At 31.9% G+C, this 14,463-nt stretch overlaps 1 protein-coding gene across 1 annotated transcript in view; it reads left to right on the forward strand.

The window, feature by feature from the left end:
• LOC118181951 (sperm-specific sodium:proton exchanger-like) overlaps nucleotides 1-14,325 on the forward strand; it is a 98,448-nt gene extending 84,123 nt beyond the window's left edge. The window contains exons 19-24 of the mRNA XM_085813982.1: nucleotides 3,009-3,107; nucleotides 4,883-5,062; nucleotides 8,657-8,785; nucleotides 10,669-10,866; nucleotides 11,313-11,471; nucleotides 14,141-14,325. Of these exons, the coding sequence (XP_085670108.1) occupies nucleotides 3,009-3,107; nucleotides 4,883-5,062; nucleotides 8,657-8,785; nucleotides 10,669-10,866; nucleotides 11,313-11,471; nucleotides 14,141-14,242 (867 nt within the window). The 3' untranslated portion in view covers nucleotides 14,243-14,325. The remainder of the gene's footprint in view (nucleotides 1-3,008; nucleotides 3,108-4,882; nucleotides 5,063-8,656; nucleotides 8,786-10,668; nucleotides 10,867-11,312; nucleotides 11,472-14,140) is intronic.
• Nucleotides 14,326-14,463: the final 138 nt, after the last annotated feature.

Genomic DNA, 14,463 nt, shown 5'->3' on the forward strand with positions numbered 1-14,463 from the left:
TACTATTTAAGGGACGTTGCAAACAACAAGGAGCCGGCAAATATTTATCATTACTAAAGTGATCGTATTTTTAAAATGAAAATACGGGACTCTTTATAGAAAATCAGTTTCAGTGTTAAAACAGATTACAATTCCTGAATTACCTAGCTCTGCACGACAAACTATAGTTGCTCCGAAGAAATAAAACGAAACGTAACAGCAAAGAGTTCGATCAGCAGACTGTTTAAATTATTGAAAAATAAATCGAATACACTTTGCAGTAAATCTGTTGGGAAGTCGCGAGTAATGTGAATATGTGTTAATGAGATTGCTCATATGATCCAAAAATTATTTTTGTTTTATCCAGAAATATTTGCATCCCAATGAAAACATTATCCAGATTTCAAGGCACTGAAATCTGGATAATGTTTTCATTGGGATGCAAATGGATTGGATGCATTGGAGCAGATGTCAGTGCTTTAGACACAAAAATGAACTCTCGTCGTCTGGTAACTGTACATTTTACCATCCGTCAATTTTTTATCTCTACGTAATTTACGTTTCAATTTCGGACATTGCATGTCTCAGCTGTAATTTTTATTGAACTTGTAAGGATCTTAAGTTTTACTAACGTTTATTTTATTTTAAATCTTTACTATCACTTCTTATTTTCTACTTCCGGCCAGAATTAAAAGCGTTAACTTATTTATGCAAAATTTGTCTGGCGAACGCCAAGTACTTAAGTTGTGGCTTTTTGCAAAGCGAGAGAGAGGAAGGAGTTAGTCGAAGCAGGCCGCTTGCCTTAGAAGTTTTACTCGGTTGCTGGTTTCTTGATAATTTTAAACGTATTGTAGTGTTAACAGTTCTCTGTACTACATACGGCTTCCTGTTAATATACGGCCAATCTTCTACGTAGGCCCTTGTTTGTTATTCCAAAGTTAAGTTAGAGTTTAGTTAATATTTTTATATTCTTACGTTCAGACCACAAGTGGTTGGTCTCTGTATTCCGAAGTCCGGAAATTATTGTAAAGAGTGAAAAATAAAGGGTTTCGTATACCCTTCCTGTGTATCTTGTCTACTTCCCACATTTATTAAACATAGCTTTAGTAAGCTCCCTGTTCCGAGTCAGGTTCTTGAATGTTCCCCAAGCAAGTAAGGAGAAACACTGAACCTGATAAACTGAGCATGTAAATAACGTAAACTTGATTAATTTAGAAGTCAAACAACAAAAATCAACGTTATATTTTCAAATTTTCACAATATTAGTTTCGATGGTTTTGCCGAACCATCATCCTCAGCTGCAAAAGCGCAAATTTGTTGTTTGACTTCTAAATTAATACTTGTTCCGCGTGTTATTATATCTTAATGTAAACTTGCATAAAAAAAAAGAGGGGATAGTTCTATATCACCAGTTCTACTGTACCGACTGACGAAATTCAACTTGTGTTTTTCATGTCTTGAAAGCGCCACGTAGGATATATGTTGGATTTTTATATAGCTGTTTTGATTCGAAATCAGACTTCGTTTTATATCCAATTTATTTCACTTTACGAACACATACAGATAAATGCGATTATTTACATGTTTAGTATAATGATCAAAATGATCCGTGCATCTTAATGATGAAAAGTATTCAGTATTTCTCTAACTTAACTGCTGCTTGCTTAGAATGTGATCAAATGATCCGTACATCTTAATGATGAAAAACATTCAGTATTTCCGTAACTTAACTGCTTAGAATGGGAATTTTCCGATCATTATATTCAAAAATAAAATCTAAAATATATATATATATATATATATATATATATATTGTTATTACAATACAGAAGGGAATTTAAGCTGTTAATTCGATTCTTTCACATGTTCTTTATTTTTCTTATATATATATACTCACTCTGTTACTCGGCTCCGTGTGCTAAGTCTTTTTTTTTTTTTTTTTTTTTTTTTTTTTTTTTTTTTTTTTAAAATTATTATTCTCATATGTTGGTAAATTGTGAATTTTTTGCTTTAAAAGTGATTAATTATGATATTATGTTATTCTTATCTTTCGATTACGGTTTTTATGCCTTTAACTAATCTGTATGCAGAAGCTGTAGATTTATCATTATAAGTTGTATAATTAAAAGTTGTTTAAGTGCTGCTAAGCCTAATTTTTTACCATAACCGCCATGTTTGTTTACAGTTGAAACTTAGCAGAATTTTGAATTAAGTCAGCTTCCGCCCCTTCAGTGTCTTTCTGCCGAGTGGGAGCAAAAGTAAATATTAAGTTTTGTACACCGAAAAATCTGTCTTTTTGCCTGCTGGCCGCATTGCTTGTTTTTGCGTAGAAACTCTAATTTTAATTGTAAAAATTGTTTTTTTAATTGTTTTAACTGTATTTGATGTTTCATATTTTTCTATATTTTCTAATTTTTAATAAAGATATTTTGAGGTTTTATGTAGTTTTGCCTTGTCGTGAAGTGAGAATTGATTAATTGAATGAGAAAGTTATCTCTAATGAAATTCGAGGAAATAAGTTTAAATGAAATGCAGGAAAAAATGCGTATAATTTAACATTCCGCAAAACGAAGTCATATGGTGTACACATCCAATTTTTTTGTTTTTGATTGTCTCGTTAAATGATCTGCAATATTTTTAAATTAACAGAAAGTGATATTTTACACAGCACACAATTTTTTATGATTTCAAAGACATTATCCAGTAACATAAAATACAGATCCTCATTAGAAAGAACTAATCAATTTAACATTTCTATTTTATAAACTAATAATAGAAGTTTCACAAGTGTTTCTGTTATTTTATCTGCTTCCAATGTTTCGCAAAAAAATAATAATTATTAGACTCATATTTGATGACAAGAATGCTGTATATAATGCAAAACTATTATATATACATTCTTTTCCGAAAATAATATCTGTTAAATCCTAGGGTTTAAAAGTATTTCTATTGCTTATAAAGTTCTTTCGCCGCATTCATATCTGACTTATAAATAAAATAAGTATATATGTACTGTTTTGTGGTTTCAGCAAAATTGTGTATTACGTTCATATTCTAAAGATACTTTGATACAAGATGTTGGATACGTAGAAGATGTGTTACGGATTGTTTATAAAGGAGTCGTACAGGTATTTCAAACCTTACATAAATTTCATTATTATTTGTATATTATTATTATTATTGCCATCTTTTAAAAAATGTATAAATGAAAGATTTCTCGAGAAATTTCCTTTCTATACCTTCAGCGACATTGTAAAGGGTATATAAAATAAATTAAAATCAAAAAGGGTCTGGAAATGAAGAATATCATATAATTAAGAAATCAATGTCTATTTAATATAAAATGACATGTTTTGATGAAACAGTAAAGCAACAAGTGGTAACGCTGCTCAGATGTCTGAGGTAATGCCACATAGAAGCTTTTATTAAGTCTTAGACAGATAAATATCTATGTTTTATCTTTTATTCCATGAATTTTTTTAACGCCCATGAAGCCATCTCGTCCACTAGGATTTGAAACCAGGTCGAACTATTAATGCTCAGCGACTTTACCGCTTGGCTTCTGATATAAAATTCTTCCCAGATATAAAAAAAAATTAGTACACTTTTTCTAAACATATTAGTTAGGTTAGAAAAGAATAAGGAAGTTTTACTTAGAACAAAATTGGGTGAATCTTCGAATTATGGTAACTTGGCGATTTTTTGGCGAAACTTTGGCGACCAACCCTGCTACAGCAACCTGCTAGTTTTTTTTTTTTTTTTTTTTTTTTTTTTTGACGCCATTTTGTTTTCACGAAGTAAAGGCTTGGTTTTTTTTTACTCAACATTTTTTCCAACAATCTGCTAGCCGAATTACGCTTATGCTAGAACTTTTATGGAACAAAAGTGCTTAATCATGACGAAGATTAGGTGCGAAATTGGAAGAAAGTGTAGAACCGGCCACTGCTTGCCGCGTTTTTAAGAATTGCATATACACGGTATCCATGTGCACGTCGACCTATTTTCACTTAAAAAAAAATCCCAGAATTGCACAAAAATGGCGTTGCGCACACTCTTGATTTTATCCATGTACACATCGACCTATTTTCACTTAAAAAGTCAAAGAAAATTGACAAAAATCCAATTCTTCTTACTTTTGTAAAAAGCGCCAAACAAATAAGTGGGCGATTCTGCACTTAAGCAGCGAAATTGTTTCTAAATGCTTATTAGCTAAAATTCCGATTGGAATTTTCCGGAAAATGTCACATTACATGTCTCATGATCTCTCATTTCTCTGAGACAAAATAATCTGTGATTCGAACTGTGTACTTCTCAGATTATTGCTAAAGTCCTAGCTAGTAACCTTTATCGCCTTACCAAAATGTCGCCAAACTACCTGTTACCATATTCCAAAGATTAGCCCAAAATTGCAAATTTTAAAAAATAATATTTTTATTTTTAAATTAATAACTAAGTTAAATAACTATTTAAAGCATTCTTACAAATTTATATTGTAAATTAGAGGCTTTTATTTCGTTGAATCTATTTTAATTATTGTTGTGCTCAAAGCATTTCTTCTTTATGTGAAACATATGTTTATTTCATCTTAGCTGCTACGCGGCAAAATGTGCCGGGAAAATGCTTAAAGGGAGCACTAAACATTAAATTTAAAAACGGCACAGATTTTGCTATGCAGATTAGTTTTATATATATATATATTATATATATATATATTAAAAAAAATCAATAAAAATGTATCACAAAAAAAATCAATAAAAATGTATCACCAAAAAAAAAAATTAATAAAAATGTATCACAAAAAAAAAAAAAAAAAAAAAAAAAACAATGAAATCTGTAACTTTAAAGAAGTATACCACTTGCAAAGAAATCATTCTTTCAAAATGAGCTTTACCATTTTTTACAGATTTCAGGTGAAAATGATGGTTTCAAATCTAGCATCTTATCCAATATTCATTCCGCATGGTATTTCATGAGAAATGAGATTTTCTCTCAGTATGTTACTACATCAGAAATTATAGGTCTTCTTGGATATTTGCTGGAAGAGCCAACTGTCACTTCTGTAACAGCAGCCACAGCTTGTGAGGTAATTATTTCTTATTTCGAGTTAGTTGTTGTGAAAACTTCGTTCGAAAGATGAAACTTTCACGATACTTCGGCTAAGCAATATTTTCTCGGCCAAAATTGCCTTAAAAGCTTCAATTTAAGAATTTGTTTCTTTTGAATTTTAGCACTTCCTGTCGTACATATTTTTAGTCGAGTCAACTATTAAATTTCTATTAAAAGTATGGAGTAATCTATGCAGTTTATATTTTAATAAAGTAATACTGCATATTTCGTAAAACATTTCCATATCTTAAGATAAAATAACACACCGAACAAGTATTAATTTAGAATTCAAACAACAAAAATCAGCGTTACATCTGCAGGCTGCCACAACGTAAATGAACGAGATAAGATATAGTGATTAGATAAATATATAAGAATTCTGTTGTCATCCTTTTCTTTCCATTAATTAATTAGCTATAAAATTGGACGTATTTTGCAGAAATTTAACTTACGGGTCGTTTATTCTCCTATCAATAAAAGTCCCAGTTCCATACTCAAGGACCTCATTCCGGATATGAATTCCTGGGGTATTTACAGAATTCCTTGCCAGTGTGGCTTAATTTACGTTGGTCAAACTAAAGGAGCTCTAAAACTTCGCGTTAAGGAACATGAGGCATATGTTAGAAAAAAGGAAACACAGAAGTCCTCTGTTGCCCAATATTATTGGTCCGAAAATTCCACTTTCAATTTTTCTGCAGCCAAAATTATTCAAAAGGCATCCTCCATTGGTGAATTAGATTTTTCTAAAGGCATTTCACATTCAAACAAATCTTTCTATTCTAATTATCGACCCTAATTCCAATTCATCTTTGCCTTCAGCCTTTAAGGAAATTACGTTTTAGTTCTGGTTTCATCAATAGATGGCTCCAGTAGCTTAACTCTTGTACAGCAATTCTTATTTTATCTAATCACTATATCTTATCTCGTTCATTTACGTTTTGGCAGCTGAGGATGATGGTTCGGTAAAACCATTGAAACTAGTCCTGTGAAAATTTGCCCATGTAACGCTGATTTTTGTTATTTGAATTCTAAACTAATTTCCATATCTTCCAAAAGTGGTAATTATAATAATATAAGCGTTAAAAGAACAATAACTCAGATAATAACGAAAATGGGTGTTAGGTGATATTAGACTCTTCATTCGTTAAAGATATAACTTAAATTTCTATGACATTTATTTTTAAAAAGCATTATTTTCTTCTATACATCACTCTCCTGCAGCACTTTGCTAGCGCTCTATTTAAAGCGTTCACACTGATATCAACATTTTCCCGATAACTTTCCAAAATTAATTTTTGTTAAAACAACACCAAAGACTTATAAAGAATTAGGAGAACTTTATAGCTCAGGCTTTGCTGTTTCTAAGTAGTAGACTTCTTTAATAAATGAATTTCAAACCAGTCATTAAACAGGCCTATCGCAACGCTGCCGATGCTCTGCAGTATACCGCGTATAACTGAAATTCTCGGTTTGGACAAATTAAATGGAAACAGTTAAGATAACGCGTATACGCATTATCGCGTTCGGCAAGGGTTTACTGTGTATAAACATTTTGCCGATGTCAGAGTCTATCGTATATTTTCGAAATCAACCCGATTCGAAATTACAGACACGGCATTACTCTGCAATTTTCTTACAGACTAATGTCATAATACAATTTCTTACAGACTAATGCCATATAACTGTTCACCTATAGCTTTCATAAAGGGCAAACCAAAGGTTAATACAATTAACATATATTTTGATGCAGTTTGAGTCCTGCACCTGATAATGTTAGATGCTAAATACATTGGCTACTATTAATTAAGGAAAATCACAAAAACGTTACATGCAAAATTTAATGAAACTAACCCACAGAGTACAAAGCATAGTAAGGTATAAAAAAAAAAAACTACCAGACAAGTATGGTGTTACAGAAATCAGCATATGTATAAAATGAACAAATCTGATGTATCAGTTTGGTACAGGAAAATTACCTTCGATTCGGAGTATAATCTCCTTTAGAAGCAATACAGCACATATAGCGATGCGTGATGCTGTCAGTTATGCAGTCTATCCTTTATGTAGAAAGTGAGAGCTATTGCTTTTGCAAAGCACTTGCAAGCGTCTGAAGTGGAGGGCTCAGAGTAGCTATACGTCTTCATAAAGCATGTCAAACATGCTCGATAGGACTCAGATCCGGTGATACAGCTGGCCACTCCATGCGCTGAATGTTTGCTGCTGAAGATAATCATCCACGATGATAGCCTTGTGCGGTCTAGTTGTTTCGTCCTGTAGCAGAAAATTATCAACTTTTGCCCCAGCATGGAGGCGTACATAAGCATCAAGGATGCCATCTCTATAGGCCTGAGTATTCACGGTTCCATGTGGAAAGACATGGAGGTCTGAGCGTCTACCTAAAGGGATACCACCTCAAACACAGATACTGCCTCTTCCGTATGCATATTTTTTACGGATGTTTGATGGATGATAAGGGGTTCAAGGTTCTCTCCAAATCAAATAACGCCTACTATCCCTTAAGAGGCTAAAATTGGATTCATCTCTAAAGAGAACAGCCCTCCATTGATCAGCTGTTCAGTGGATATGTCTACCTCAAACCTTCCCTCTATGACGTGATGTGAGCGGCACGCAAATGGCTGGTTAGATCACGTAAAAAACTCCTACCTCCTTCGTGATGCTTCTATGCACGTTTCCCGTTGATGCCAACCTTCCGTTAGCTACAGCAAGAGAGGATCTCCGTTGAGTTGTGGTTCCATTCCTTCGTGGGCTAAACAACAAATATTGGCCATCGGTGCTCTTCGTAGTGGTTGGCCATCTTTAACTGAACCTCCTGGATGCCGAATCTGTGGTTAGATATTGTTGCCAAAGTCTATGAACCACAGAAGGACTCACATTTAGTAATCTGGCTACTTCTGTCTGACTTTGTCCTGCTTCTAGTCTCCCAGTAGCTCTCCATCGTAGTTCTTCGAGCAAATGATGCTTGGAGGTCCTTCTTACGAATTGGTTATCCAAGATTTTTTACTTCAGTATCCCTGCAGGCTTGACTCCAAACATGCAATTTTATGCTTCTCGCAGATGACACATTCCGATTGCAGTGCCACAAATTTGTATACTGCAGTTTTACTCAGCAAATCTTATTTGACAACATTTTTACAAATTTTTGCAAATTTTGTACAGATTGCTTATTTATGAAAGAGTTATCACTATTTTTGTGATTTTTCTTTAATTTTTGGAAACCAGTGTATTTGATTCGAGATGCACAGCAAAATTTATCTTTGAATAAGCTTTTTACACTTTTAAGAAATTTCTTACTCACTAAATGCATTTTCTTTCAGTTTTCACTATTATCCTTCGATCAAATTCTGCATTCATCATTCAAAATTTTATCTGTTTAATGATATAAGTAACCATTGCTGTGCTACTTACATGAATTATTTGTTCTTTTAGAATTATTATTCACAGAATTAAATTGCATTCGGATTTTTTCAAGTTGCTGATGATTACTGCATGCAGTTACTTAAAATTATTCCAGTCATAATATTAAATTCTTACCAAGTATATTATCTTGTAGCTACTTGAAATCGATTATGCTGTTCTCAAAGAAGCTGAAGAAAAATTTGGAGACCTATCTTACGATATGTGGAGAAATATAGCTTTAGATATAGGATTTATAATTCTTTCTAAGGAGGAAAATTACGAGGTTAGTACATTTTCAGTCAAATTACAAAGAAACTGCTAATATTCCAATGAAATTTATACAGGTATTTTAAACTTTTGCATAATATACCATACTCATAGCTGCCAACCTTGAAATCTTAAAAACCGAGCGTTTAGTTAGGTAGTTTAAACTTTGCGTTCTCTGACTAATTTCATTTTTCAGCTTTCTTACGATTTTATACTAAGTAAATCGCAATTAGTGAAACATTATTTATCAAACTAATAAATACGATGAAAATAATTATTAATATGCATAGTTTTGTATGTGTAAAACTCAGTAATGTTGTTGTAATGTGTAAAACTTAGTATTGTTGCGTTCTACGGGTTCGTGGATTTAGATTAATTGTCGCTAACACTTGATGAAGAATCAAAACACAATTCGTTATTATTACAATAAAAGTTTCAAAGACACGTTTACAGTCGTCGAAAAACTACGATAAACACGCTGAAACAATCAACAACACAGCCTTCAGGTTATAACGGTAAAGACAGCTTCACGGCAAAGCACTAAAATACAGCTCCGGACTTGGTAAATTGCTTTCATGCTAACCTCTGAACTCTACTACTATAGTACTGAACTTAAGATACCACTACTGTACTACCAAAGTTATTTATTCGTATTATTTTAAGCAATGGCAGTTACGATGGAATATTTCTGAAAGGAAAAGTCGTTATTTGAAACACTTAACACTGACTAAGAAAAAGAATATTATCTTCAATGATTTTGAAGTTAACCAGTTTCTGATCGGACATGGGCGTTTCCCGGGATACTTCGCTAGGTGTAAGATACAGAACGACGATAAATGTAAACTATGTGGTCTGTTTGGTGATGCTAAGCATTTCCTCGAGGTCTCTCCCTTCTTTAACAGCTTAAGGAAAAAAAATATTGATTTAGAAAATCCATTTTTGTGCTATAAAGATTTCGCACAATTATATAAATCTGTGATGAAAATTATTAACGGTGAGCGCCGAACAATGGGAATCAGTGTAGAATTTTTGCTTTTTATTGCCATTACTTTTGGTCTATTTTACTAATTTGTTACCATGGCTTGTGTTTGTTGTTCGCGGTATTTTTTTTTTTTTTTTTTGTCTTTCATGTCTGTTTTTCTTTAAATGTTTATATTTGTTCTTTTTCTTCACTTTTATGTTTGTATTTTTATTAACACATGATTATTCTCATTTAGATAGTTTATGTTTCAATTTTTTCCTTTGTTGAAATGGGCGTGGCCTGACCATGATATCAACTTGTTTGGTTAGGCGGGTCGGGCCGCGTCCACTACTGATACTGATACCCCTACTATGCGTACAGGCAGGATATATATAGCTTTAATCTACCTTCGAGAACATTCTCGAGAAAATTACCAAGAATGCGTTCTCGCTCCGTCTAAGGCATATCGCCAATTTTATTGCCAAACATCGCCAAAAGGGCGATATCGCGCAAATATGGCAACTCTGCCGCTTTCTGGCGCGGGGAAGCTTTCTCATTGCAGCTGGGCATTTCGCAACAGTTTAATGAATAAAAATAAAATGCAAGATAATTCATAACTAATAAACATTGCTTGAATATTCATATGAAAATCTACAAATGCCAATAGTAGATTAAGACAACTTCAGATCAAATGAAAGTTAATAAGAAAATAAGATCGATGCAAAAGTAATAAAATGCACAAATCAAATGAAATAAAATTTAAGAAGAAAAATTATTCTGAAATTCACTAGAGGTGAGGGGTGCAGTTTTCCTAATTTAAGTTTCATTAATTCAATAAATTTTATTTATTGCTGGGAGATATGATGAAAAACCGGGAGATGTGGCAGCTGTTACCACTCTGATAGTAGGCATTGATAGATTCTTTCTTTCCATTCCAGAAATGGTCCGATGAAAAAATTAAAATACACCTAGAAAGCGGCATTTTTCCTGAGTTGAAGGATATCACCAACTTCCATGTTCATGATGTCATTACAGATATGGTTCTCATACAAGGAAAAATTCGAGATGATATTACAAATGCTGAATATGTAGGACCTGACTATGTGCCAAGAAGTGTTCGAGATATTATATTGCTAGTAAGTGGGTTTGACTCTTTTTTAAGTACGTGTACTTATGCTACTAATACCGAGGCCCTAATTTACTGCTTAAACACATAAGATGGGAGTTTAGAATCCCCAAATCATCTTATAATTCATTAAAGTTCTTCCTTTCATATATATTTAAAAAAAAAAAAAAAAAGACAGAGTGTGGCAACGAATGTTGCACTGGGGTCCTACATGGCCTCAATCGGGAACTGTAATCGTAATACACATCTATAGGTTGTATTCCTGTTTCCTAAAGTAAGTGCTGCATAAGAATTTAGGATAAATACAGAACAGAAATTAGTCATTAAAAGAAAAAAGATATATTTCTTCTCGATATTTGTGCAATTTAAAGTACAAAATTCTTTTAATTTTCTCTTTTTCTTTATATCATCACATTATGTATCTAAAGGAAGTTTCTTAATTTCTTATTTTTCTAGGATGATCCTACAACCAGACCTCGTGTGGTGATGATATTACTTCGAGAAGCGAAAATTCATTCGCAAACGATAATGGGGTGGAAATCGCCGAGTGAAATTAGTTATGAAGGTCTCTGCATGGCGCATGGTCTTCGAAAAACCAACCTATATGACGAAGAGGTAAGTTGTTAGTAAATATTCTAGAAATAAGAAGGAACATTTTGCCACTTGTCGATAAATACGATTTGAAAATCAGGAAAATGTAATGTAAATACGGGACATTCTTTCTCCCTTGAGATATTCCTCGCTAAGGGAAAGCTAGCTCGTATCCACGTTACACATGCAGCCAACCAGTTTTCTAGAATCGAGCTCAGGTCAAACTACCAGTGTTCAGCGACTTTACTGCTCAGCCGCTGGTGAATGCAAATACAATGAGCAGCAGGAATAATCGTAATTTAATCTAGCAGTTAGCATGAATTTGTAAAAAAGAATCATAACCTATAATGACATGATAAAATCCTCAAAATTAACTACTTAACTATATCTAAAAGTTTAATAGATCTTTTTTTCAATTAACATATAAAATTTCCTGACCTCACCACCCAAAGAAAAATCGAAAGAACTAAGCAGCAGCTCTTTCCAAATGTTACCAGTCCATTAAAGAAGATCACTAATTACCATCCACATATATTCGGACATTACTGGTTTGCAAAGTATTGCTACTGGGAAAATCATAAGATCTATAATTTATTTTTCAAATTTAAGCAACCTGTTATTAATTTATAAATTGAGTGATTTAAAAGTAATAAATGCACTTTCCAAAGTTTAACATTTTCCTTTTTTTAAATCATACGTTCCATTAATTTAAATTACAACATTTAATTAATATCTAAACAATAATTTTCATGAACATTTCCAGTTTTATTCTTATAACTGCTTCAAACGTCATATGTTACATAACTATATATTTTTTAATATTTAAATATTTTTATGGTAAACTCTCCTTTGTGTCTTCAGACCATAATCTTACGACTGCAATTTTATGTTTTTCACTCGCACACAAAATAATCAAGTAAAAATGAACAGCGTTCATCATCGTCATTTTATCATGCAATGTATGACTGCTGAACGCTCATTTTATTATCATTTTACCGGTTTTTACAGCTTTATTCCATAATGGAATCAGCCATCAAACAAGATCTCATTGACATCCAACAGTATGACTAAAAACTAGTTAAAATCCTTTTGCAATTTTCTTAGTCTTTGCTATGGTTTCAGATTTAGAACTATAACAGAATATTTAAAAGAATATAAAAAATGAACAGTGATATTCAGAAAAACTCTTATAATGTATTTCAAACATCCACTTTAATACAGTTTTTTGCCATGCTAACAAAGTTGCTAATTTAAAACAAAAAAGTTATCTTTCGATAGGCAGTAAAAATTTTTTATATGATTAAAAAAATCACCTTAATTGATTGACGAGTTGCCTAAAGAAGGAAACAGCACTACTTCACTCAGTTATTATACCGAATTTGCACTATCCGATGTATTCCTATATTTTGGATTTTTCAAAAATTCTATGTCATAATCATAGCTAAAACTCTCTAAGAATATAAGTATGTACTCATCTTGCAATTGTGCTTCTAGAGCTACTTTTGTCACACGTTAATTTTAAAGTAGCAGGAGCTCGGAATTATACTATGCATTTAGGAAGAAAGAATATGGAATTTGTTTGTATTCATTAAAAGAATTTTTTAATATTATAAATGTATATTCATACCAAATTTCATTTAAATCTATCTAAATCAAATTTCTTCAAAAATTTGATATAATATGCTTATTCTCTTAACTTCGTACACGAGTGCACATATTTTGAGAGAAATATGATGGAGGAAGTGCACTGATGAAAACTGATGTTTACTTTTACAATAAAATACTACGGCTCGCTCACCTGTCAGAAGACAACATGTTAAAGCTTTGATTAAGTTCTATTTTTGCTATCTCTGAGAATCATTTTCATTCAGATCATAAATAAAACATGAGAAAACAACAGAATTTAGTTGGATTCTCATGTTTTGTGCATTCATTACTATCTACATCTGAAGTGGTAAAAATATATAGATATCTTAATCTTTAAACTGAAAATGTATTCTGCAAATAAACAAGTTGAAAAAATATATTCATAACTGCCAACCTCGAAATATAAAAAATAGGGAATTTTCACAGTGTTTCTGTGCTGCAAGGATACACCATTTGGGGAGAACTCCAAATTGATTAAAATTCATTTTTTAATGTATGATTCAGGTTATTTAACAGTATAGTATGATTACGTTGTAAAACATATTATCAATATTTAATCAGATTACCTAAATTTTACATTGGTTGATTGCATTTCATAATTTTCTTGCACTTAAGCAAAGTTTTAATTAATCATTGTATTTTAAAACAAGGTGAAAATAAAATGCACATACTATCATACGGATAAATTTAGTAATGTGCCATGTAATGATATAAAACAAAATTAAAGGCAAATATTCACTGATTTAGCATTACTTGAAGCTTCACACATAGGTCAACAAACATTTTTCCTTAATAAGGGCTAAAAATTAAAAATCAAGAGATCTGGTGATCTGCAAGAGACAGGAATGTTATGGAAAAATGAGGAAAGTTGGCAGCTATGATGTATTATATATTTAAAAAAAAAAAAAAAATCTGAACACTGGACTTGGATCAATTTGTTCAAAATTCTTATATTATGAAATTCTTTAGAATTTTATGCTATTCTTAATTGTGTATAATATTTAAACTGCATATAAAAAATTTAATTCTTTCCTCTTTCCATGTAGTTAATGCATACGAAGCATAAGAAAAAGCAAATGTCACTCGCACAAACCATTGTAAGAAAGTTTACGAAAAATGAGAACATTTTACGATCAGAAACAGCTTAAATGCATGCTCAAGATGAAACTTCTAAGAGTTTTTTTTTTTTTTTTTGTTCCTTTTTTAAAACTGATATAGCCATCATGCTAGTAAAGAAGCACAGTGTTTTGTTTATGCATGTTAGCTGCTCATCATGCATTTCTGTAGTCTACATAACATATATTGAAGTTGATATTAAACAAAATATTTAACAGTTTGTAATATTCAGGATTTATAAACTTGATGCTTA

This window comes from Stegodyphus dumicola, chromosome 1, assembly GCF_044657685.1.
Source record: "Stegodyphus dumicola isolate Sdum_Otavi_A_Nest chromosome 1, ASM4465768v1".
Lineage (NCBI taxonomy): Eukaryota > Metazoa > Arthropoda > Arachnida > Araneae > Eresidae > Stegodyphus > Stegodyphus dumicola.